This window comes from Anomaloglossus baeobatrachus, chromosome 8 (assembly GCF_048569485.1).
Source record: "Anomaloglossus baeobatrachus isolate aAnoBae1 chromosome 8, aAnoBae1.hap1, whole genome shotgun sequence".
NCBI classification, from domain to species: domain Eukaryota; kingdom Metazoa; phylum Chordata; class Amphibia; order Anura; family Aromobatidae; genus Anomaloglossus; species Anomaloglossus baeobatrachus.
In genome coordinates, this window is record NC_134360.1 from 50,114,297 (window position 1) to 50,141,950 (window position 27,654).

Below are 27,654 nucleotides of genomic sequence, written 5' to 3' on the forward strand. Positions count from 1 at the left end.
GACACGCAGAGCATCGCAGCTATGATAGAAAGGAGTCAGGACACGCAGAGCATCGCAGCTATGATAGAAAGGAGTCAGGACACGCAGAGCATCACAGCTATGATAGAAAGGAGTCAGGACATGCAGAGCATCACAGCTATGATAGAAAGGAGTCAGGACATGCAGAGAATCACAGCTATGATAGAAAGGAGTCAGGACATGCAGAGAATCACAGCTATGATAGAAAGGAGTCAGGACACGCAGAGCATCGCAGCTATGATAGAAAGGAGTCAGGACACGCAGAGCATCGCAGCTATGATAGAAAGGAGTCAGGACACGCAGAGCATCACAGCTATGATAGAAAGGAGTCAGGACACGCAGAGCATCGCAGCTATGATAGAAAGGAGTCAGGACACGCAGAGCATCACAGCTATGATAGAAAGGAGTCAGGACACGCAGAGCATCGCAGCTATGATAGAAAGGAGTCAGGACACGCAGAGCATCGCAGCTATGATAGAAAGGAGTCAGGACACGCAGAGAATCGCAGCTATGATAGAAAGGAGTCAGGACACGCAGAGCATCGCAGCTATGATAGAAAGGAGTCAGGACACGCAGAGCATCACAGCTATGATAGAAAGGAGTCAGGACACGCAGAGCATCGCAGCTATGATAGAAAGGAGTCAGGACACGCAGAGCATCGCAGCTATGATAGAAAGGAGTCAGGACACGCAGAGCATCGCAGCTATGATAGAAAGGAGTCAGGACACGCAGAGCATCGCAGCTATGATAGAAAGGAGTAAGGACACGCAGAGCATCACAGCTATGATAGAAAGGAGTCAGGACACGCAGAGCATCGCAGCTATGATAGAAAGGAGTCAGGACACGCAGCGCATCACAGCTATGATAGAAAGGAGTCAGGACACGCAGAGCATCGCAGCTATGATAGAAAGGTGTCAGGACATGCAGAGCATCGCAGCTATGATAGAAAGGAGTAAGGACACGCAGAGCATCACAGCTATGATAGAAAGGAGTCAGGACACGCAGAGCATCGCAGCTATGATAGAAAGGAGTCAGGACACGCAGAGCATCGCAGCTATGATAGAAAGGAGTCAGGACACGCAGAGCATCGCAGCTATGATAGAAAGGAGTAAGGACACGCAGAGCATCACAGCTATGATAGAAAGGAGTCAGGACACGCAGAGCATCGCAGCTATGATAGAAAGGTGTCAGGACATGCAGAGCATCACAGCTATGATAGAAAGGAGTAAGGACACGCAGAGCATCACAGCTATGATAGAAAGGAGTCAGGACACGCAGAGCATCGCAGCTATGATAGAAAGGAGTCAGGACACGCAGAGCATCGCAGCTATGATAGAAAGGAGTCAGGACACGCAGAGCATCGCAGCTATGATAGAAAGGAGTAAGGACACGCAGAGCATCACAGCTATGATAGAAAGGAGTCAGGACACGCAGAGCATCGCAGCTATGATAGAAAGGAGTCAGGACACGCAGCGCATCACAGCTATGATAGAAAGGAGTCAGGACACGCAGAGCATCGCAGCTATGATAGAAAGGAGTCAGGACACGCAGAGCATCGCAGCTATGATAGAAAGGAGTCAGGACACGCAGAGCATCGCAGCTATGATAGAAAGGAGTCAGGACACGCAGAGCATCGCAGCTATGATAGAAAGGAGTCAGGACACGCAGAGCATCGCAGCTATGATAGAAAGGAGTCAGGACATGCAGAGCATCACAGCTATGATAGAAAGGAGTCAGGACACGCAGAGCATCGCAGCTATGATAGAAAGGAGTCAGGACACGCAGAGCATCGCAGCTATGTGCCAGAAGAGGATGTAGCCATGTAGGCACTATCAGGCGGGTGGTTTATGGAGGGTGTTGAGGGCTTGGATAATGGGGTCTTCTGCATTACTGATTTCTCATTTCTCTGAGTGGTTGTGCGTGGCTTTGTGGTCCGCACAGTGGACGGTGATGGAGGCCTCGGCTGCAGCCGCTGACACTGGAAGAACAGCAAAACCATCAAACTGTCCAGTGTCATTTCCCGAATTTTACCACTCACAAGGTCAGCGGCCTCCGCTCTGAACGGCCATAAACTAATTCTCCCATCGCCTGCGCGCAATTGATGAATAATAACCGCTAACAAGCTCCTATATGACAGGCTGGGAATGGGACTTTCTATTACTGCTCCTCTGGGACCTGCCAGGACGGACAGAATCCAAGTGACAAATGACACAGCCGGAGGGGGGCGGACGGCCATTACTCTCCAGCCGCCGCTCAGTATATGCCAGTATATAGGATCCAGAAGCAAAACATCCGCAGGCATCATTCTATGGGAAATTGCTTCTCTGTGCTGCTGTTATTATAGATATGGACTCGGTGGAGGGTCCGGCCGGGCTGCAGCCATTTAAAGGAGAACTGCAAATGCCGGGATCTCACCGGGAACCACAGAGTATAACACCATATATGATATCACACTGATGACTGGAGTATAATGCCCCGTCCTCTGTATCCAGTCATATAATGCCCCGTCCTCTGTATCCAGTCATATAATGCCCCGTCCTCTGTATCCAGTCATATAATGCCCCGTCCTCTGTATCCAGTCATATAATGCCCCGTCCTCTGTATCCAGTCATATAATGCCCCGTCCTCTGTATCCAGTCATATAATGCCCCGTCCTCTGTATCCAGTCATATAATGCCCCGTCCTCTGTATCCAGTCATATAATGCCCCCATCCTCTGTATCCAGTCATATAATGCCCCCATCCTCTGTATCCAGTCATATAATGCCCCCGTCCTCTGTATCCAGTCATATAATGCCCCCGTCCTCTGTATCCAGTCATATAATGCCCCGTCCTCTGTATCCAGTCATATAATGCCCCCGTCCTCTGTATCCAGTCATATAATGCCCCGTCCTCTGTATCCAGTCATATAATGCCCCGTCCTCTGTATCCAGTCATATAATGCCCCGTCCTCTGTATCCAGTCATATAATGCCCCCATCCTCTGTATCCAGTCATATAATGCCCCCGTCCTCTGTATCCAGTCATATAATGCCCCCGTCCTCTGTATCCAGTCATATAATGCCCCCGTCCTCTGTATCCAGTCATATAATGCCCCGTCCTCTGTATCCAGTCATATAATGCCCCCGTCCTCTGTATACAGTCATATAATGCCCCGTCCTCTGTATCCAGTCATATAATGCCCCCGTCCTCTGTATACAGTCATATAATGCCCCGTCCTCTGTATACAGTCATATAATGCCCCCGTCCTCTGTATCCAGTCATATAATGCCCCCGTCCTCTGTATCCAGTCATATAATGCCCCGTCCTCTGTATCCAGTCATATAATGCCCCCGTCCTCTATATCCAGTCATATAATGCCCCCGTCCTCTATATCCAGTCATATAATGCCCCCGTCCTCTGTATCCAGTCATATAATGCCCCCGTCCTCTGTATACAGTCATATAATGCCCCGTCCTCTGTATACAGTCATATAATGCCCCCGTCCTCTGTATCCAGTCATATAATGCCCCGTCCTCTGTATCCAGTCATATAATGCCCTGTCCTCTGTATCCAGTCATATAATGCCCCATCCTCTGTATCCAGTCATATAATGCCCCGTCCTCTATATCCAGTCATATAATGCCCCGTCCTCTGTATCCAGTCATATAATGCCCCGTCCTCTGTATCCAGTCATATAATGCCCCGTCCTCTGTATCCAGTCATATAATGCCCTGTCCTCTGTATCCAGTGATATAATGCCCCCGTCCTCTGTATCCAGTGATATAATGCCCCCGTCCTCTGTATCCAGTGATATAATGCCCCCGTCCTCTGTATCCAGTGATATAATGCCCCCGTCCTCTGTATCCAGTCATATAATGCCCCGTCCTCTGTATCCAGTGATATAATGCCCCCGTCCTCTGTATCCAGTCATATAATGCCCCGTCCTCTGTATCCAGTCATATAATGCCCCCATCCTCTGTATCCAGTCATATAATGCCCCCGTCCTCTGTATCCAGTCATATAATGCCCCCGTCCTCTGTATCCAGTCATATAATGCCCCCGTCCTCTGTATCCAGCCATATAATGCCCCCGTCCTCTGTATCCAGTCATATAATGCCCCGTCCTCTGTATCCAGTCATATAATGCCCCCGTCCTCTGTATCCAGTCATATAATGCCCCTGTCCTCTGTATCCAGCCATATAATGCCCCCGTCCTCTGTATCCAGCCATATAATGCCCCCGTCCTCTGTATCCAGTCATATAATGCCCCGTCCTCTGTATCCAGTCATATAATGCCCCCATCCTCTGTATCCAGTCATATAATGCCCCCGTCCTCTGTATCCAGTCATATAATGCCCCGTCCTCTGTATCCAGTCATATAATGCCCCCGTCCTCTGTATCCAGTCATATAATGCCCCGTCCTCTGTATCCAGTCATATAATGCCCCCGTCCTCTGTATCCAGTCATATAATGCCCCCGTCCTCTGTATCCAGCCATATAATGCCCCCGTCCTCTGTATCCAGTCATATAATGCCCCCGTCCTCTGTATCCAGTCATATAATGCCCCGTCCTCTGTATCCAGTCATATAATACCCCCATCCTCTGTATCCAGTCATATAATACCCCCATCCTCTGTATCCAGTCAAATAATGCCCCCTTCCTCTTTATCCAGTCATATAATGCCCCCATCCTCTGTATCCAGTCATATAATGCCCCTGTCCTCTGTATCCAGTCATATAACGCCCCTGTCCTCTGTATCCAGTCATATAACGCCCCTGTCCTCTGTATCCAGTGATATAATGCCCCGTCCTCTATATCCAGTGATATAATGCCCCCGTCCTCTATATCCAGTGATATAATGCCCCCGTCCTCTATATCCAGTGATATAATGCCCCCGTCCTCTATATCCAGTGATATAATGCCCCCGTCCTCTATATCCAGTGATATAATGCCCCCGTCCTCTATATCCAGTGATATAATGCCCCTGTCCTCTATATCCAGTGATATAATGCCCCTGTCCTCTGTATCCAGTGATATAATGCCCCCGTCCTCTATATCCAGTGATATAATGCCCTCGTCCTCTGTATCCAGTGATATAATGCCCCCGTCCTCTATATCCAGTGATATAATGCCCCTGTCCTCTATATCCAGTGATATAATGCCCCTGTCCTCTGTATCCAGTGATATAATGCCCCCGTCCTCTATATCCAGTGATATAATGCCCTCGTCCTCTGTATCCAGTGAAATAATGCCCTCGTCCTCTGTATCCAGTGATATAATGCCCCCGTCCTCTGTATCCAGTGATATAATGCCCCCGTCCTCTATATCCAGTCATATAACGCCCCGTCTTCTGTATCCAATAATGCCCCCATCCTTAGTGTCCAGTTATATGGCCAAATATATAAGGGGATAGTACAGAGACCTTTCTAATGATCTTTTTACACCTGATGGTGAGAAGGGGGCATCCACTACGTCTAGAGGAAATAAGGCTTAAGCTTCATCACAGTCAAAAATTCTTTACTGTGCGAGCAGTGAAACTGGATTCTTCATTGTACGAGCAGTGAAACTATGAATTAATTACTGTACAAGCAATGAAAGTATGGTTTATTTATTGTGTGAGCAGTGTGACTATGGATTATTTACTGTGCAAGCAATGAGACTTGTGGATTCTTAACTGTGAGAGCAGCAAAACTATGGACTCTTTATTGTGCAAGCAATGAGACTGTGGATTCTTTACAGTTCAAGCAATGAGACTATGGATTCTTTACTCTGAGAGCAGAAAAACTATGGATTCTTTACTGTGAGACAACAAGATTATGGATTCTTTACTGTGCAAGCAGCAAAACTATTGATTCTTTATAGTGAGATCTGAGAGGTAACGTTTCTCCTTGTGCAGAGTGACATGCCTGTGTAAGGAGGCTTATACGCCATGCAATGCTCTTTTGGGAAATTAAATATGGAAATTCCTTACTCAGAAAAAAGAGAACTTGAACTCTACTGCCACCTACTGGAAGTAGCAATCCACTAGACTAGGCCATTTGACAAGGCTCCTTACAGGGTCGATATTGACTCTTATGATTGCTACTTCCAATAGGTGGCGCTAGAGATCAAGTCCTTCGTCTCTGAGGAGGCAATTTCATATAAAATAATTCTTGGCGCCTTTCTTGATATTATAATATTACAGGTTATGATCAGTAAATTCTGTGATGGGACGGGGATCCAGGGATCTCGGCTGATTGCTATATGTGGAGTCAGGAAATAATTTTTCCCCTAATATGGGGCAATTATCATCTGCCCCATGTGGTTTTGCCTTTCTTTGGTTCCATATGTAAAGTGATAAGCTGAACTCGATGGACCTTTGTCTTCTTTCACGACTAGGAAATTATGTCCTAGTCCTCATAGCCAATGTTCTAATTCCTGGTCCTTGGGACCCAGTAATATTTGAGTGTTATTAACTGGTTATTTATTGGGGGGGGAGTTCACCCTGAACTGTTCACATGGCAAAAGGGAAGGGAAACCCTGCGTCTAGGGAAGGGGGAGATTATGACCCCTGACCAAACCAACTGCTGGTCCCTGAGCTCCCTCACCACCCTAGATAGGTTCCACACCTATGCCCCGAGCTGGATACCTGACCCTTGGTATCCCTAGTGCTGAGCCCTAAATAGGGAACGTATGGGATGAGCTCTTCATCAACTCCACTAAACACTACAGAAGACACAAGGGGGACACACAGGGGGAAAAGCATGAACTACTTATCATTAGATGACTCATGTAGAAATTCAGCAAAGATCAACAACAATCCTACTGGTGAGTGCAAGCCGCCTGCTTGCATCCAGAGCTTGTGAAGGAACTGAATATCACCAACACAAGACCAGGGAAAATGAGAGTATTTAAACCCAAGCTTATCCATATAGTCGCATCCGTGGACGTGGGTATTTAAACTCAAGGGGAAATACAGATGATTAGGAGCTGAAGGGCAGAGCAGCTCTGCAGGGTCCTAAAGGGAAAAGGATGAAAACCCAGCAGAGAAGATACCCATTATATTGAATACTGACAGCAGGAATAATAGAAAGTCAGGGAGCATTTTGTGAAGCCAAACGCTGTGACCTTCTATTGGCAGACACCACAGGACTGTCTGTCACCCAGGCCGTGACAACTACGAGCACTGTCTAATAGAGGATATTGCCCCTATCAGTATTGCTCTAGTCGCTGCCTCTGTCCTGTTCAAAATAAAGTTTAATCAAATATGCTAATTAGATGCTCGCTGCAGCGTGGGAGTGGCCAAGAGGCTGATTGCATGATTCTGCTCACTGGTTTTCCATGTGGCCACCTCCTTCGCTGGTAACTGACAGCACTGACTGCCCTGGAGCCAGCACTGTCAGCAGTGATTACAGCACTAATAGTGCGATGTCCTCCACCGGGCTGTGCGTTCAGAGTATATGGTCAGTTTGAGCTGATGTAGGAGGTGGTGGAGCCTGCAATGTAACGTGTATGGTTATGTAGAGTGCAATGTGCCATGCCTATTGCTATATGTGCATGTTGATATGTCATGCTGCTTGCTAGGTGAAGGTTCCAGATACAGTATACCGGGACTGTTACCTAATGCGCCAACCAGTGGTTCGGCTGAGACCTAAGGGCCGCTTTACACGCTATGACATCGCTAGCAATTGCTAGCGATGCCGAGCGTGATAGCACCCGCCCCCGTCGCACATGCGATATGTGGTGATTGCAGCCGTAGTGAACATTATTGCTACGGCAGCGTCACACGCACATACCTGGTCGGCGACGTCGCTGTGACCGCCGAACAATCCCTCCTTCAAGGGGGAGGTGCTTTCGGCGTCACAGCGACGTCACTAATCGGCCGGCCAATAGAAGCGGAGGGGCGGAGATGAGCGGGACATAACATCCCGCCTACCTTCTCCCTTCCGCATTGCCGTCGGTATGCAGGTAAGGAGATGTTTGGCCCTCCTGCGGGTTTACACACAGCGATGTGTGGAGCTGCAGGAGCGACAAGCAACATCCAACCTGCGGTCGACCCGACATTATGAAAATGACCGACGCTACACAGATCACCGATTTTCGACGCTTTTGCGATCGTTTATTGGTGCATCTAGGATTTACACGTTGCAATGACGTTACCGGCGCCGGATGTGCGTCACTAACAACGTGACCCCGACGATATTCCGGATGCAATGTCGCAGTGTGTAAAGTACCCTTAAGTGTCGCGCACCCCACTTGACGTCCATACATAGAGTCTCCTTGGTGAAGGAGTGCGGCGCCCATCCGGCCGGCGTCCATACCTCCCTTCACTGGCAGTGCCTTTAACAGTACTCCCTATGTCTTCTTCCGCTGGGGGTAACATCTCACCAGCCCCCCACCTTGGTCACTTGTCTCACTTTTTGGTGGACTGACTTCATGCTTTCGGGTGGTTTTAGGTCCTTATTTTGCATTTCCACCTCACTTTCTAAGTGGTGATATCCGTGGCACAGCGGCGCCCCTCCAGCGCAGCACAGTGGATTTTCAGGCCCAGAATTCAGCCATGCTTGACACTGCCGGTTATCCGCCCTCCCCCCATCGGTCCTCCCCGGAGCTGTGGTCCAGCTCTCTCGCCATGGCAGCCATGATTTCCCTGTCTGGGTTGCAGGCACAGGGCTTGCTTTTGAAGTCAGTGCGACCAGAGGCTCACTCACAGACTGGCTCCAGGCAGAGAGCGCAGGCTTCGTACATTATTTACTAGGTGGAGGAGAGCGATGGCTGCTGCAGACACAATCATTCCGCATGCTGTGTTTTCTCCAGCAGAGCAATGGATCCAAAGGATGAAAAGCAACGTGCACCATGTCTGCGGGTCCTGTGCCAGCGCAGGGAGGGGATTAGGGGGCTTCATTCTGTTTGCTGAACATGCCGCTCAGCATCTAGTCCGAGTCTCTCTTTACTATGGGGAGGGAGGTTGCCGGAGACCTGGCCCTGGTCTGCACAGCTGTGTGCGCTGCCTGCACACCGGGACCCCCGGGCTAGCTCCCCCTTCACATCAACTGCGCTTCCTTCACTGAAAATATCTTCCACAAATAGGATTGCCTGCTTTATGGCCCCGGAGTAAAGGACGTAGAAGCAATGGAGCCTGGATTGTGCTAACGGCAACTCAATATGGGCCTGCAGAGGCTCTACACGGGGACAGATTTAGGGGGTGGTGAACGTCCAGGACCCTTATATCCAAAGGCCATACCACCAGGGAATGTAACATAAACCCCGAAACCCCCCTAGGCCACCAGGAAGTATACAATTAACCCTTTAACTATCAGAATTCACCATAAAAATGATGAGCGAGCACTGCCAAGCTCGGGTGCTCAGTACTCGTAACTAGTGATGAGCGGGCACTACCATGCTCGAGTGCTCAGTACTCGTAACTAGTGATGAGCGGGCACTACCATGCTCAGGTGCTCTGTACTCATAACTAGTGATGAGCGGGCACTACCATGCTCGAGTGCTCAGTACTCGTATCTAGTGATGAGTGGGCACTACCATGCTCAGGTGCTCTGTACTCATAACTAGTGATGAGTGGGCACTACCATGCTCGAGTGCTCAGTACTCGTATCTAGTGATGAGCGGGCACTACCATGCTCGAGTGCTCAGTACTCGTAACTAGTGATGAGCGGGCACTACCATGCTCGGGTTCTCAGTACTCGTAACTAGTGATGAGTGGGCACTACCATGCTCGGGTTCTCAGTACTGGTAACTAGTGATGAGCGGGCACTACCATGCTCGGGTGCTCTGTACTCATAACTAGTAATGAGCGGGCACTATCATGCTCGGGTGCTCCGTACTCGTAACTAGTGATGAGCGGGCACTACCATGCTCGAGTGCTCAGTACTCGTAACTAGTGATGAGTGGGCACTACCATGCTCGGGTTCTCAGTACTGGTAACTAGTGATGAGCGGGCACTACCATGCTCGGGTTCTCAGTACTGGTAACTAGTGATGAGCGAGCACTACCATGCTCAGGTGCTCTGTACTCATAACTAGTGATGAGCGGGCACTACCATGCTCGAGTACTCAGTACTCGTAACTAGTGATGAGCGGGCACTACCATGCTCGGGTGCTCAGTACTCGTAACTAGTGATGAGCGGGCACTACCATGCTCGGGTGCTCAGTACTAGTAACTAGTGATGAGCGGGCACTACCATACTCAGGTGCTCTGTACTCGTAACTAGTGATGAGCGGGCACTACCATGCTCGGGTGCTCAGTACTCGCAACTAGTGATGAGCGGGCACTACCATGCTCGGGTGCTCTGTACTCGTAACTAGTAATGAGTGGGCACTACCATGCTCGGGTGCACAGTACTCGTAACTAGTGATGAGCGGGCACTACCATGCTCGGGTGCTCTGTACTCATAACTAGTGATGAGCGAGCACTACCATGCTCAGGTGCTCTGTACTCATAACTAGTGATGAGCGGGCACTACCATGCTCGAGTACTCAGTACTCGTAACTAGTGATGAGCGGGCACTACCATGCTCGGGTGCTCAGTACTCGTAACTAGTGATGAGCGGGCACTACCATGCTCGGGTGCTCAGTACTAGTAACTAGTGATGAGCGGGCACTACCATACTCAGGTGCTCTGTACTCGTAACTAGTGATGAGCGGGCACTACCATGCTCGGGTGCTCAGTACTCGCAACTAGTGATGAGCGGGCACTACCATGCTCGGGTGCTCTGTACTCGTAACTAGTAATGAGCGGGCACTACCATGCTCGAGTGCTCAGTACTCGTAACTAGTGATGAGTGGGCACTACCATGCTCGGGTTCTCAGTACTGGTAACTAGTGATGAGCGGGCACTACCATGCTCGGGTTCTCAGTACTGGTAACTAGTGATGAGCGGGCACTACCATGCTCGGGTGCTCTGTACTCATAACTAGTGATGAGCGAGCACTACCATGCTCAGGTGCTCTGTACTCATAACTAGTGATGAGCGGGCACTACCATGCTCGAGTACTCAGTACTCGTAACTAGTGATGAGCGGGCACTACCATGCTCGGGTGCTCAGTACTCGTAACTAGTGATGAGCGGGCACTACCATGCTCAGGTGCTCAGTACTAGTAACTAGTGATGAGCGGGCACTACCATGCTCGGGTGCTCAGTACTAGTAACTAGTGATGAGCGGGCACTACCATGCTCGGGTGCTCAGTACTAGTAACTAGTGATGAGCGGGCACTACCATACTCAGGTGCTCTGTACTCGTAACTAGTGATGAGCGGGCACTACCATGCTCGGGTGCTCAGTACTCGCAACTAGTGATGAGCGGGCACTACCATGCTCGGGTGCTCTGTACTCGTAACTAGTAATGAGTGGGCACTACCATGCTCGGGTGCACAGTACTCGTAACTAGTGATGAGCGGGCACTACCGATCTCTCCAGTGGATTGCAGGGAAATACATAACTAATCTATTTTCAATGTCAGACCGTCAGGAAATGCACAATAAAGCCTTTACTTACCCTAGACCAGCAGGGATTGTATAATTATCCTGTTTTGCATACTTAAACCACCAAGGAACGTAGATTTAACCCTAAAGCTAGCCTAAACAACCAGGTCCTATAGAACATAACCCTTTCACTGCCTTAGACCGCCAGAGAATGTAAAATTCACCCCTTTTCTATCACAAATTACAGGGGTTTTAATAATTAACCTATTTCAAGAACTTTATAATTAACCCTTCAGTTACCCTAGACCACCCAGGAATGTAATATTTACCATTTCTCCCCTTTAGGGGTACTTCACACATAGCGAGATCGCTACCGAAATCGCTGCTACGGCACGGTTTTGGTGACGCAGCAGTGACCTCATTAGCGATCTCGCTGTGTGTGACAATGAGCAGCGATCTGGCCCCTGCTGCGAGATCGCTGCTCGTTACACACTGCTCTGGTTCGTTTTCTTCAAAGGCGCTCTCCCACTGTGACACACAGATCGCTGTGTGTGACAGCAAGAGAGCGACGAAATGAAGCGAGCAGGGAGCAGGAGCCGGCATCTGGCAGCTGCGGTAAGCTGTAACCAGGGTAAACATCGGGTAACCAAGGTGGTTACCCGATATTTACCTTAGTTACCAGCCTCCGCAGCTCTCACGCTGCCTGTGCTGCCGGCTCCGGCTCTCTGCACATGTAGCTGCTGTACACATCGGGTTAATTAACCCGATGTGTACTGTAGCTAGGAGAGCAAGGAGCCAGCGCTAAGCAGTGTGCGCGGCTCCCTGCTCTCTGCACATGTAGCTGCAGTACACATCGGGTTAATTAACCCGATGTGTACTGTAGCTAGGAGAGCAGGGAGCCAGCGCTAAGCAGTGTGCGCGGCTCCCTGCTCTCTGCACATGTAGCAATGTTATGATCGCTGCTGCGTCGCTGTGTTTGACAGCTAAGCAGCGATCATAACAGCGACTTACCAGGTCACTGTCACGTCACAGAAAATGGTGACGTAACAGCGACGACGTTGTCGCTGTCGCTATGTGTGAAGCACCCCTTAGACCAGCAGGAAATATATAATTAGCCTTTTTTATTACCCTAGACCACCAGGGATACTATAACTAACCGCTTCTACTGCAGTGAACCACCCAGGATTGTAGAGTTACTGCTACACAGCCCTAGACCTGTGCAAATATGTTTTAACCCTTTTATCTAATAGAGACCACCATTTACAGGCTTAGATTAGTAACAAATGTACATTTAACTCTATACTTACCCTAGACCACCAAGGAAAGTACTTCACTACTCGAGACCACTAAGGGTCCCTTAGACCATTAGATATAACTCTAATCCTACCCTAGACCATGAAGGAATGCATAATTAACCTTTTCACTACTCTAGACCACCAGATAAATCCTACCCTAGACCATCTACAAATGTATAATTAACCACTTCACTACCTGAGTCTACCTTAGACCACCAGATATAACCCTATTCCTACCCTAGACCACGAAGGAATGCTTAATTAACCTTTTCACTACTCTAGACCACCAGGGATCCCTAAACCACCAGATAAATCCTATCCTAGACCATCTACGAATGTATAATTAGCCACTTCATTACTCAAGACCACCAGATATAACCCTATTCCTACCCTAGATCACCAAGGAATATATAATTAACCACTTCACTACTCAAGACCACCAGATATAACCCTATTCCTACCCTAGATCACCAAGGAATATATAATTAACCACTTCACTACTCAAGACCACCAGATATAGCCCTATTCCTACCCTAGACCCCAAAGGAATGTATAATTAACCACTTCACTACCTAATACCACCTTAGACCACCAGATATAACCCTATTTCTACCCTAAACAACCAAAGAATGAATAATTAACCTTTTCACTACTCTAGGACACCAGAAATGTTTCAATGACAAGAGAAAGCGGCTAAATATTGGGAATCATACTCCGTGGCCCCGACCCCCAATATTGTTATATGTTAATTGTGTCTTACCTTCCTCTCTGGAAATTTGCATAAATGACTCCACCCCTTTCTCGCCATAACTTCCTTCAGACGCCAGCGTAGACACGTAATTCCACCCCATTGCCTTGACAATGTCCACCATGGCCTGAGCCTGGAAAGAATCTGGAGGGACCACTCGAGAGAAGAAGTCGTAGCGGCGGTCATCGCTCAGCTCGGGTGCGGTGGAGCCGTAACTGATCTGCGGGATCTGGTGGGAGAAAAGGGAGAATAGGTCAACATCAACAGCAAAATGTCCCAGCAGTCCTGGGGAAAAGCAGAGCGACCGCGGCCGTAATAGTGGGCAACTAGGACCAAGAAATCGCGGAACAGGATGAATGTTTGCCCTTATTTATAACCCCCTTTAATTTTCCAGGATCTGTGAGTGACTACGGTTTCCCCCCATAGAGGATATAAGGGGAGCCCATAGGGATGAGACTCCACCGCAGGCAGGCAGACCCGGCCTTATTTCAGACCTCCAGCTCCCTGTGATTGATCTGCAGTCGGCCGGCGCTGCTATCTACTCCACATCTCCAAAGCGTTTTATGTTTCCCTATTTCATGATAATTTACCATTCATGAGAGACGCCATAAGGGAGAATTGGAATTTTATTTTGTAATTTTGTATAGATGCCAAGTGAAATGTATCAACAATGCTCACAAACAGAACGCGGCGCACAAAGGAGGCTCAGCGGCAGCCGCGCTATATTAGACTCATCATTCTAAGTCACAGGCTTAAAGACACAGCTACACAGCAACTGTATATACCAGAGTTACATCCTGTATTATACTCCAGAGCTGCACTCACTATTCTGCTGACACTTGCCCTGCACGGATCTTTATATATACACTAGCTGTAGTACCCGGGTGTTGCTCAGGATAGTAACTGTCTCTCTGTCTCTCTCCCAGTCTCTGTCTGTATGTGTCTGTCTGTCTCTCTGTCTGTCTCTTTCCGTGTCTGTCTGTTTCTATCTCTCTGTCTGTCTTTGTATTAGTCTATCTGTCTCTATCTCTCTCTGTGTCTGTCTGTGTCTCCCTATCTCTGTGTCTGTCTGTCTGTCTCTTTCCCCCATCTGTCTCTTTCCCCGTCTGTCTCTTTTAAGGTCTGTCTCTTTCCCCGTTTGCCTGTTTCTGTCTGTCTGTTTCTTTCTTTGTCTGTCTCTATCTCTATTTTTCTTTTCCCATCTGTCTCTGTCCAGGTTTGTCTCCCCGTCTCTTCCTGTCTCTTTCACTGTCTGTCTTTGTCCATCTCTTTGTCTGTGTCTTTTTCCTGTCTGTCTCTTTCCCTGTCTGCCTGTCTCTATTTCTCTGTCTCTTCCCCCATCTGTCTCTATCAAGGTCTGTCTCTTTCCACATCTGTCTTTGTCTCTCTGTCTGTCTCTTTCCCTGTCTGCCTCTTCCCCATCTGTCTCTTTCCCCATCTGTCTCGCTCTGTCACTCTGTCTGTTTCTAGCTCTCTGTCACTTTCCCTGTCTGTCTCAGTCTGTCTCTTTCCCCATCTGTCTCTGTCTGTCTCTCTATCTCTGTCACTTTCCCTGTCTGTCTCTGTCTCTTTCTCTGTCTGTCTCTTTCTGTCTCTCTCTATCCGTCTCACCACCGACATTATATTACCTCACACATAAGCTTCTTATACTAACAATGTCCTTTGTTCCTGTAGAAACCAATCATAGCTCCTATTAATGACCTGTAGTTCAAGGCTCCATTCATTTTAATGGAGGCAGCTTTTTGGAGAGTAACTGTAAAGCACGGGGTTAAATTTTCCTGTCAAAACATAGTCTATGACGTTTCCTGAGTCACATGGGGTGTCTGTGCAAAATTTTGTAATTGTAAATGCGACGGTGCGAATTTCTTTAGCGGACTTACACACACACATATACACATACACTGAGCTTTATATATTAGATTTGCTGTACACACACAGTATATATGATGGGGATCAGTTTCAGTATATGGGTCGTTATTACTGACATTTCAGATCTTTCAATCCTGTAGTCAAATGTAATAACGCTGTTGTATTGCGTCTATAAATGTGTCAGTAAATATCAGCTCTTTACGACCCTCCCGCACCGCACAGGTCCCAGCCGTCATTACATGTCATTAAAATGTCACAATCCTGCGCTCTTTATGAAGGTGTCTGTCTGTGATCCTGCTGTCTGCCGGTGATTGATCCGCGCTGTCAGTCTGGTGCCGGTACCGGCAGCACAGGGCAGCTCATAATAGACTATGGCTTCATTTAAAGTGATATACCCTGACACAAGTTATCAGCTTCTTCCTTTACAGGATTACAGGAGATGGTCACGTAACCGCTATCCACTGCCCAATAATATCACTTATGATCAGCACTCCAGCTTGTCTAAGTCTGCGGTTGGCTGGATCCAAACTCCTGTCTTATCTAAGATCTCTACTCTTTTCATTCCTCATGCTTTATACTGCAGCACTGCTCTATTATTGTATTATTTTGTTTACTAACAACTCCAATTTAGCTGCAATGTCTATTGGAGCCTAATGCTCAGTCGCTCTAACTTTGCTATATTGTGCATTCAAGTCCAATAATAATAATCTGATTTTTTTTTAGGGGTGTGAGGGGCTCTTTCTGGGGTCCACCTATATACAGTGACCTCAACGCCCCCAAAAGATAAAGATGGTTTGGCTTCAATTACATTATGCATGCAAAATCTCCGGAGAAATTCTTCTATGTAAAGGAATCCCCTGCACCAATATTTACAGTCAGGTGGAATAACAATGAGCGCAGAATCGGTCCCTTGTGTTCGGCATTTATGGCCGGTGAATAAGAAGGTATCATTCTCATGGGGAATCTGCGATTGTATTCTATAATCTTCAGTGAAGCACAAGAACCGCACTTGTATCCAGTCTGTAATCACCAGTTATATTTTACCTGACCCACGATACAATTCAGAACATTTACCCCAACAGTGCTGTAGAATTTACTAATAAGCTCAGTTTTCCTAACACAAAACAGATCAGGTGCATAGACATAAAATGACATGATAAAAATTCCTGTATACAGAGATACAAGATAAGATCCTGACTGCAGCCACCACTAGGGGGAGCTCCCTGTATACAGAGATACATGATAAGATCCTGTCTGCAGCCACCACTAGGGGGAGCTCCCTGTATACAGAGATACATGATAAGGTTCTGTCTGCAGCCACCACTAGGGGGAGCTGCCTGTATACAGAGATACATGATAAGATTATGTCTGCAGCCACCACTAGGAGAAGCTTCCTGTATACAGAGATACATGATAAGATTCTGTCTGCAGCCACCACTAGGGGGAGCTGCCTGTATACAGAGATACATAATAAGATTCTGTCTGCAACCACTGTGACGACATGGGACTCTCATGGGTTAAAGTTTCTTAAAATCCAGCCAGACAGCATGATAGATTGTCTATAGATGGGGGAGAAGTCCCTCATTGTTTTTACAAGACTCTTGTTGACTCAATGTAATTGTGCTGGCCACTGAAAGCCAGATGTATTGTCTCCAGACTTTTCCAGTAACTATTGTATTGTAGTTGTGTATTGATAATGTAATTACCTTAGTAGCCATTGTCTAGTCGGTGACTCCCAGTTTACATGTACACCCTCAGTCTTTCTATGCCCATCATTTAAATGAACATTGTCCATGCAGCTTGAAATTCCTCCAATGGGAGAAGCAATCTTGTCCAACCAATCGATTAGGACGCAGTGTATCCAAGTGGAAGGTTGTGGCTATAAAAAGGACTTCTTTAAGCCACCAGGGGTTGTTGATGGATGCTGATGGATCCAGTCTAAGCTCTTTGGAGCTGACTAGAGGATCAGGATATCTTATGGCTTCAATCTAGGGACTCCGGACCCGGTTGGAGACCATATCCACAGCCTAGGGATTTCGACTCGGGCTGCCAGGATTTTAACATCAAACCAGGTCTACCTAAGGAGGACACTCAGGTTGGGACAGTTCAGTCACCTGTTACAGACTTTGCAGACCTCAGACAGCTTGGAACCTGTGAGGCATGGACATTCTAAATCCCTGGTGAGCCAGCGGAAGGGTGAGACTCTGTTGCCTGTTACATTTGTGTGTTTTGCTGTTTATGTGTTATGTGCTGTTAATTGTTTGGGGATCCAATAAAGTCTAATTATTGTGGTTCCCTCACCCTGTGTTGTCTGAGTAGTGTTACGCCCACGGTTAAGGAGGCCGGCGTTCAGTTGGGATGAGCCCTGAGCCACGCTGTCTTTCTAAAGGCGGTGGGTTTTAGTGGACGAGAGCACCCACTGAGCCCCGTGTCTCCACAACCACCACTAGGGGGAGCTCCCTGTATACAGAGAAACATGATAAGGTTCTGTCTGCAGCCACCACTAGGGGAAGCTCCCTGTATACAGAGATACATGATAAGAGTCTGTCTGCAACCACCACTAGGGGGAGCTGCCTGTATACAGAGATACATGATAAGATTCTGTCTGCAGTCACCACTAGGGGAGCTCCCTGTATACCGAGATACATAATAAGATTCTGTCTGCAGCCACCACTAGGGGGAGCTCTCTGTATACAGAGATACATAATAAGATTCTGTCTGCAGCCACCACTAGGGGAAGTTTCCTGTATATAAAGATACATAATAAGATTGTGTCTGATGTCACCACTAGGGGGAGCTCCCTGTGGACAGGGATACATGTCTATGATTTTCAGCATCTTATAGAGGATTATGTGTGGTTGGACATTATGGAGGTTGGTTTTCCCCCAGGACCTCAGTGCTTCTCCCAGGGCTCTTGTGACATGGCTTATATACCCCAGTGACGGAGCAGTGCCGGATGATGTCTCTGTTCTCACATGCAGCACAATGTCAGGCGGCTGCTTTCACTGGCGCTGGAGAATATTCCCTCTCTTTGGTCGTCTGCTGCTATTTCTGCCCAGTGTCACCGGTGGATTTGTGAGATTTCCTCCAGCTCCTGCTTCACATTTACAGAAAGTGTTATCATTATAGCTGGATGTCTCGGATTTATCCGGCCTCTGACACCCGGTGTACTTAGCTGCTGCTAATTTATGCTAATGCCAGGATGCAGTGCACTTCATAAATGCGCACATTTCTCCTCCCGCTCCTGATTAACCCTTTCACAATAGATATTTTGCTCCCTGCAGACTCTGGTCCTTCTTCCCCCCATTAGTTTCCACTCCCTCCTGACATCACGGTTCCTGCCGCATGCAGTCCTGTCCTCACTAATGTCCTCAAAAGAGGTCACTGCCCCCTCAAGGTCATTACAAGCCTCTCCTGAAATACTCTGTGCTCCTCATTACCTTTCTACATCCGCTGTAAAAATATTACTTTGGCACCACAAACTAGATTGACCTAAATCTTCTCTGAAATACTCTGTGCTGCTGGAGACCCTTGTATAGGATAATCTATGTGCAGGTGTTAACACTGAGAGGAATGGGCCCCTGTGCAAGAATTGTGTATGCCCTCACCCCCACCCCTCCCCCCCCCCCCACACACACACACACACACTCTCGAGCCTAAACGTGACCTCTGGGACACGCAGGGCAGTGTTTCCAGGAGAGTTTGCAGTGCAGCGACATTACTGCAGAAAGGAGAACAGCGCTGGACACTGGAGAGAGCAGCAGTGGATGAGTATATTATCACACCCATGCTACATCACATGCACATACACATAATTAATGAATACAAAATTCAATGGGAGGCTTCTTTAACAATGGTAAGGCTGTTACCAGAAAACATCAGATTTACCTCTCCATACTGTCCCCCATGGTCTCACTTCAACATACGGTTCCCCTACTTCTCCACACTATCCCCCCATGCTCACACTTCTCCATACAATCCCCCCTATGCTCCACATTATCCATACTGCCCCCCTATGCTCCAACTTCTCCATACAATCCCCCATATGCTCCCACTTATCCATCCTGTCCCCCATGGTCCCACTTATTCATAATGTCCCCCTATGCTCCCACTTAACCATACTGCTCCCTATGCTCCCACTTATCCATACTGTCCCCCCTATGCTTTCACTTATCCCTACTGTCCCCCCTATGCTTTCACTTACCCATAATGTCCCCCTTTGCTCCCACTTATCCATATTGTCCCCCATGGTCCCACTTATTCATACTCTCCCCCTATGCTCCCATTTATCCATTCTTTCCCTCCTATGCTCCCACTTATCCATACTACCCCCTATGTTCCCACTTATCCATACTGCCCCCCATACTCCAACTTATCCATACTGCCCCCCATACTCCAACTTATCCATACTGCCCCCCAACGTTACTACTTATCCATACTGTACACCTATGCTCCCACTTATCCATACTGTCCTCCATGGTCCCACTTATCTATACTGTCTCTCCTATGCTCCCACTTCTCCATACTGTCCCTCCTATGCTCCCTCCTATCCATACTGTCCCTCCTATCCATACTGTCCCTCCTATGCTCCCACTTATCCATACTGTCCCCATGGTCCCACTTTATCCATACTATCCTCTTGGTCCCACTTTATCCATACTGTCCTCATGGTCCCACTTATCCATACTGTCCTCATGGTCCCACTTATCCATACTGTCCTCATGGTCCCACTTATCCATACTGTCCTCATGGTCCCACTTATCCATACTGTCCTCATGGTCCCACTTATCCATACTGTCCTCATGGTCCCACTTATCCATACTGTCCTCATGGTCCCACTTATCCATACTGTCCTCATGGTCCCACTTATCCATACTGTCCTCATGGTCCCACTTATCCATACTGTCCTCATGGTTCCACTTATCCATACTGCACCCCCCATGCTCCCACTTATCCATAATATTCCCTCTATTCTCCCACTTATCCAGACTGTCCCTCCAAGTTCTAACCGCTCCATACTATTCCCCCTTCTTTATACTGTGGCCCACAGTAGAAGGGGGGAATAGTGGCCCCTTTTTCCATATGGTCCCCTCACCCCGCGCTGCTCTCTGTCACACTCCATGCTGTGCACTCAGTCGCTGCCTCCAGTCTGTCATTGCCACCTCCGCGGCACGGCGTGATATGGTAAGTGAAGTGTCACTGCTCTGCACCGCGCGCTGACAGCAGCTCCAGGAACATAGCAGTGACGTTCAACTGTCGCCGACCTATCAGAGGCCGCTCTCTGACGCGCGCGACCTTTGATAGGCCAGTGATCGGCTCTGATATGCGCTGCATGGTGACGTCACCGCGTGGCGCAGAACAGTGACGTTTGAGGACGCATAGGCCGGTTCTAATGACAGTGCACAGAACATCTCTTTGGTGCGTGCGGCCATAACCTCTGGGCCCTTGTACAACATACGCAGTCTTTAATCTCCTGAAATACTCTGTGCTGCTACTACTTTAAGTATGTAAATGCTTAGTCTGCTCTGCGAGACTGATGCACATTGGTGAAATGCTCTGTGCTGCTTGAGGCTCTTATTGTTCTGTGCTGATCTCCATTGTATCTCTGTTCTTATTATCACTCACAGTACACACTCTTGAAATACTCTGTGCTGCTGGGGGCCCTCATTCTTCCGCACTGACCTCCAATATGCCTCCTTCTTCTACTGTTCTCCCCCCTCAATTCTGACCCCTGCTCTAACAATCAGTGACATTCTCCTGAAATACTCTGCTGCTCGGGGCCTTCCACAGTGTCCTCCAATGTGCCTCCTCCTAAAATCATGAGCTCTGCTCTATCAGTCACACTCTCCTGAAATACTCTGTGCTGCCAGGGGCCCCCATTCTTATATGGTGATCCCCATTGTGCCCCCCCCCCCCCCCATCATGACCTCTGTTCTTATCAGTCACACTCTCCTGTAATACTCTGTACTCCTGGGGGTCCCCATACTTCCACAGTGACCTCCATTGTGTCTCCCCCTCCCCCATATTGACCTCTGTCCCACTCTCCTGTAATACTCTGTGCTGCTGGGGACCCCACTCTTCCTCAGTGGCCTTCATTGTGCCTCCCCCTATCATGACCTCCATTTTTATTAATATTCACACTCTCCTGACATACTCTGTGCTGCAGGTGCCCCCATTCTTCCACAGTGACCTCCATTGTGCCTACCCCCATCATGACCTCTGCTCTTACTATCACTCCCAATCTGCTGTAATACTCTGTGCTGCTGGAGGCCCCCATTCTTCCACAGTGACCTCCATTGGGGTCCCCCTCCCCATATTGATCTCTGTTCTGGCAATCACTCCCACTCTCCTGTAATACTCTGTGCAGCTGGAGGCCCCCATTCTTCCTCGGTGGCCTCCATTGTGCCTTTCCTCATCATGACCTCCATTCTTATTATTATTCGCACTTTCCTGTAATACTCTTTGTTGCTGGAGGTCCCCATTCTTCCACAGTGACCTCCATTGTGCCCCACCCCCATATTGACCTCTGTTTGCGCTATCACTCCCACTCTCCTGTAATTCTCTGTGCTGCTGGGGGCCCCCATTCTTCCACAGTGACCTCCATTGTGGACCCCTTATATTGACCTCAGTTGTCGCTATCACTCCCACTCTCCTGTAATTCTCTGTGCTGCTGGGGGCCCCCATTCTTCCACAGTGACCTCCATTGTGGACCCCTTATATTGACCTCAGTTGTCGCTATCACTCCCACTCTCCTGTAATTTTCTGTGCTGCTGGGCGCCTCCATTCTTCCCCAGTGACCTCTAACGTTCCTCCATCTTCTGCCCCCTCCCTCTCGGTTCTCTTTAGCAATCATGCACCAATATTAGATCTTCGCATTTTCTCATTTTCTATTTGTTGCTTTTAATTTGCATTGTTCTATTTTGAAATTAAAAGGAGCCGGATAATTACCGATAATGAGACTGAGCACAATGTAGAATGGAGGGAGAGAAGGGAGGAGATGATTGATCCTAATGATGGACACGGCCTGAAGAATGGGGAAGATTTTAGATTCAGCCACAACTCCGGCACGTGTGACCTGCTATACTCAGGGGCCAACACAATAATTTAACGGGGTCCTTGTTATAGTCTCCATTTAAAGGGATTGGGGATTCTTACCCAAATGAAGGTCCCAGATTGTAGATTGCATTTCCCAGAGCTGCAGAACTCCCCCATTGCTTATGATTAAAAGTGGTCTTAGCCAAAGTGGAGTGTCCCTTTAAGGACAATATGGATGGCTCACAAGGCAACAATGGGAGAAAGCATCTCATATTCATGCTGCCCATCCACAGCAATGTGTTACCCAGTGTTCATTCTTCATGGCATGTAGTACTGAATCCTACTGTCATAGCCGGAGAGCATTATTCATGAAATCCGCATAGAAGTGGCTGATATCGACTTTGCTCAAACAAAAAGCCAGGTGTATGGAAAACATGAAAGTCACTCCGGAGCCCCCCTCACACACAGCTGTGCCCGGGCCCCGAGTGCCCCAGATATATAGGACGCACATCTGTTCTGCTCATTGTGTCCCTGTGGGAATCCGACTTTAACAGGCTTGTTGTCTTCCTCTGATGAATGAAATCAGAGGATCTCTGAGTCTGAGGAGGATTCTGTGGATGGTAATGCTGGTCTGAGATTTGTGACACTAATCCGCGTCTCATGAGATGCACAAAGGTCTGAGTGATTCTCCCAGAATTCAGCGGTGCGGACCCCCAATATCCTACAGGACACAAAGATTTGGAGCCAGAAAGAATAAAATATCTATTGATGTTATTCGTGTATTATTATTATTATTATTGTTGTTGTTAGTAGTAGTAGGATTAATATATTGTTATTAGTAATATTATTGATACATTGTTATTATTAGTCATAGTATTATTGATACATTGTTCTTATTAGTCGTAGTATTATTATTGATACATTGTTATTAGTCATTGTACTATTGATACATTGTTTTATTAGTTGTGATATTATTGACAAATTGTTGGTAGTTGTAGTAGTACATTGTTGTTATTAGTCATAGTATTAATACATTGTTGTTATTAGTCGAAGTATTATTGATACGTTTCTATTTTTCATAGTATTATTGATACATTGTTATTATTAGTCATAGTACTATTGATACATTGTTATTATTAGTAATAGTATTATCGATTAATTATTATTAGCCATAGTGTTATTTATACATTGTTGTTATTAGTCATAGTATTATTAATACATTGTTATTATTAGTCATAGTTTCATTGATACATGGTTGTTATTAGTTGTAGTATTATTGATAGATTATTGTTATTATTAGTCATAGTATTATTCTCATGAGTGACTATGAGACACAGAGGGACCTATGCTGGCCCTAATGCCGGCGTCACACGGCACGATCTATCGTGCGATCGCACGAGCAATCGTACCCGCCCCTGTCGTTTGTGCTTCACAGGCAATTAGTTGCCCGTGGCGCACAAAGTCGTTTACCCCCGTCACAAGCACTTACCTGCTGAGCGACGTCGCTGTGGGCCGCAAACATCCACTTCCTGAAGGGGGAGGGACATTCGGCGTCACAGCGACATCACACAGCGGCCGGCCAATAGAAGCGGAGGGGCGGAGACGAGCGGGACGTAAATATCCCACCCACCTTCTTTTTACCGCATTGCCGACGGGACGCAGGTAAGCTGTGTTCAGCGTTCCCAGGGTGTCACATGGAGCAACATGTGCTGCCCCGGGAACGATGAACAACCGGCGCACAGAAGAAGAAACGACTTTTTGAAACTGAACGACGTGTCAACCAGCAACGATAAGGTGAATATTTTTGCTCATTCACCATCGCTCGTAGCTGTCACACGCTACAATATATCAAACGATGCCGGATGTGCGTCACTTACGACGTGACCCCGCCGACATATCGCCCGATATATCATACCGTGTGACGCCAACATAAGACTGGGACCCCTGCGCTCACCCTCACCTCGGAGGTACCCTTAGTGGTAGGGAGGTCTAAGTCCCCAACCTGGCCCTGTCTCCTGTTGGGCCCTGACATAATACCTCCGCACCCCCAACCCAGGGTTGGGCAGGACACAAAGTAATACACCTCCCACAAGACAAAAACAAGGGGGTAAAACAGAAACTCACACTGTAAAAATCCACAGAGGGAGAGACAAAAAAGACACAGGAGGGGATAAACCAAAGGAGAAAGTCACACCAGGGAGCTATCAGCCAACAAATCACTGGTCACCAAATAGACGATCACTACAGACCTCGGGATATCGCAACTGCAAGCAGAAACTATCTTCAGCGGTCACCTACTACACTCCCCAGCCTTAAATAGGAGGAGACCAGCTGTGGAAGGAGATCAGCAACCTGGGTCTCAGCACGGTGCTCCAACAAGGATTAACCCCTGCATGGCTGGGAGCAGTGAAACAACTCAGCCGACGCCCAGCCGAGCTGAGCACTTAAGAGAGACTGGGTTGCCTGTTGGAATCTGCTATGTGAACAGAGTCCGATGCCGAAGAAGTAATCTGCGTGTGCGGATACAGACAGCACATGACAATTATTGATACATTGTTATTATTAGTCATAGTATTATTGATACGTTGTTATGATTAGTTGTAGTATTATTGATACATTATTGTTGTTAGTCGCAGTATTATTGATATATTGTTGTTATTATGAGTCGTACTATTATTTATACACTGCATTTATTACATTGTCACTATATTTCTTTTATCATTGCCATATATTTGCTTTCCGTTGTACGAAAACTCTAGAAGCCATTTGCTCCATCACATTGAATTTCTGACGCCCCAGGGATTGTTTAATATGGCAACAGGTAATGTCAGTTTTTATATATATCGTGACGCCACTCACGGCTTGCGGTCAGGGATGTGGATGACCGCTGCTGCAGGTTTTACGAGCGTCTGGGGCTGATGGGGTCTGCAGCCAGGTGATGTAGCCTCCCGTGAGTGAAGCAGGCCCCAGGGGCTCGGGTGGGCAGGGTAGCGGGTCCCAGAATAACACAGGCTGAGTCCAAAAGTCTTTCAACTGTTTTTTACTCACTTTAGGATGTTGCAGTGATCTGACCCGGGCAATGTTGCGATGAACCAGGTAGGACCAGGTCTCCTTGGGCCAGTCTAAGGGTAACCTGTTAGCTTGCCTTCCTAGCACTCTGTGTTCGGATAACCCCCTGACGTGGAATACCATGGGGGTCTATCCAGGGAGTCGCTTCTGCCTTTTCTCCCCTGTGTTTGGCCCGTTTGCCGGCAGCGTGGACCAAGTAAGATGGCTCCAGGCTCTGTCCCCTTATGGGTCCCCGCGTTGCTGCTGAGGCTCGGACTCTGTAAGGTTGGTGAGGCACTTGTAGTTCCCCTCACCGGCAGGTTTAGCAGGTCGTTAAACTGAAGTCTGCTCTAGGGACCTGTACCCCGTACGTGCCTAGTAACCAGGTACACCTCATCTGTTTCACCAAGTGACCATTCTCCCCCGCTAACCGTTACTACCTTGTGCAGGGTCTGACTCATGGTAGCGTTCGTATCCGCCTCGCGACCGCCGCTCCCACCACCAGACTGGCTCTCCCCCTTCCTGACAACCAGTGCACTCTAGCTCCTAGGCCCCCAGCTCCATCCCTAGACAAGATTTGAAAGCTAGCCCCCTCTGGAGACTACCCAAGGGTCCCATCTACTGATGTGGGAGACCTGGTTGCTATGTGTCTGTGCGTACACACCTCGTTCTGGCCCTCAGGATTACCTGGAAGCACTGTCCCAGCATGGGTGCAGTACTCAGTGGTGCCTGACTGGGTCAGGGGCGCCACAAATTGTGGTTATTTCTTTACTTTTTTACATAACGGATCACTATTCGGTAAATGCTCTGAGTGAATATTTGTCCGGTGAGTAAAGTCACTTTTGGTGAATGTTGTCTGTGAAAGAATTTGTCCATTGTAATCCATGAGATAATGAATGTGCGAAATGATGGACACAAGCTGAAGTATTTTCTCATTTCTGGATAACAGTACAGAAGGTTAGGTCTAGGTGGGAAAGTTTAGAAGGGCTGGAGAACGCATGGGTACGTTTTCATAAAAAGGTCAACAAAGTCAGGAATTTTTGTGGGAGTTTTTGCAGCAGTTGAGCTTTTTGGCATAAGGAAATGAGGTTGTAGCAAAGATTTGGTAGAGCAGTGACCCCCCCAAATAATGCATAAGTGAATTGTCATGGGGGGACCTCTGGCGAGTCTGAAGGTCACAACAGAGTTATTGTGTGCAGGTCTGCAGCTTGTGTTTAAATGTAATTGCTTTTCTTGGGCGTGTATGAGTTAAGGACTCTTTCCTATCTGGCTGTCCTTTGGAGCCTTAATCTCAGGTGCAGCTCTTTGTGATCACTCCCCTTCACTATAAATAATCATGTGTCTTCCATCTGATGTCGGTTATAGATTCTAAGATCTAAGCTGTCCACTGTTTAAGGAGCCTGTCTCTGTAAGAAGCTGAAGTTTCGTGACAATTGCAGCTGTTGTGTTAGCTGCATGTAGGAGCTTGGAGTGTTTTCCTTTTGTGTCTATTTCTCCCTATTTTTCTTTCCTTGTGTGGCAATATTGCTGTGGTGAGACTAGTGTTCTCGCCGGCCTGCTCACTAGCTAAGGTGAGTTCAGGGCAAGTGAGGGCCTAGAGACGTGATCAGCGACAAGGGAAATGACCCGTATAGGGACTTCGGGAGTACAAGGTCCAGCCTCAGGTGAGTGAAGGAGGTGACCCTGCTCCCTTCTCCCTAGCACCAGGGGCCACCTTTGTATTGTGTTCCCGGTGTACCCTGCATGTTGCGTCGATCGCTGGGTAGTTCCCTTATTGGTTCTGGAACCCCGGTAGCCACTGTGTAACATGAATATCACCAAGAAGCCATAGTCATAGCCTTATAGGTGTACGACACATTCCCACAGGAGTCAGGACTGTGACAACTTGCAAAACTGTCTATGAAAAGTACAGATCTCACATCTGATAGATATCAGGGGTTGACTACTTTAGGGTCTCATGGCTCTTTTGCCAGATCTGACGTATCTTCTCCATACCATTGTGAGAGAATACAAGCCATTATGTATTGTATAGAAACCATCTTGTCTTATAACTGAATGATGCTATAGGGCTCAGCTAATACTAATGGGCGGGGAAGTTTCACATTTCTATACACACCCCTGCGGCTCTTATTGGTGCATAGTTACTTCTTTGTTTGGGATACTATATAGGCTGGTCACATGATGTAATAAAACAGAAACTCTCAGTACACCACAAGTGTGTGTGCTATATTGATTTCTCCAAGCGC

The 27,654-nt window shown here is 47.8% G+C and overlaps 1 protein-coding gene across 1 annotated transcript in view; it reads right to left on the reverse strand.

Moving 5' to 3' along the window:
* Window positions 1-27,654, reverse strand: part of GRM7 (glutamate metabotropic receptor 7) — a 519,969-nt gene that overhangs the window by 319,723 nt on the left and 172,592 nt on the right. Inside the window, exon 2 of the mRNA XM_075321597.1 lies at window positions 13,469-13,685. Within this exon, the coding sequence (XP_075177712.1) occupies window positions 13,469-13,685 (217 nt within the window). The remainder of the gene's footprint in view (window positions 1-13,468; window positions 13,686-27,654) is intronic.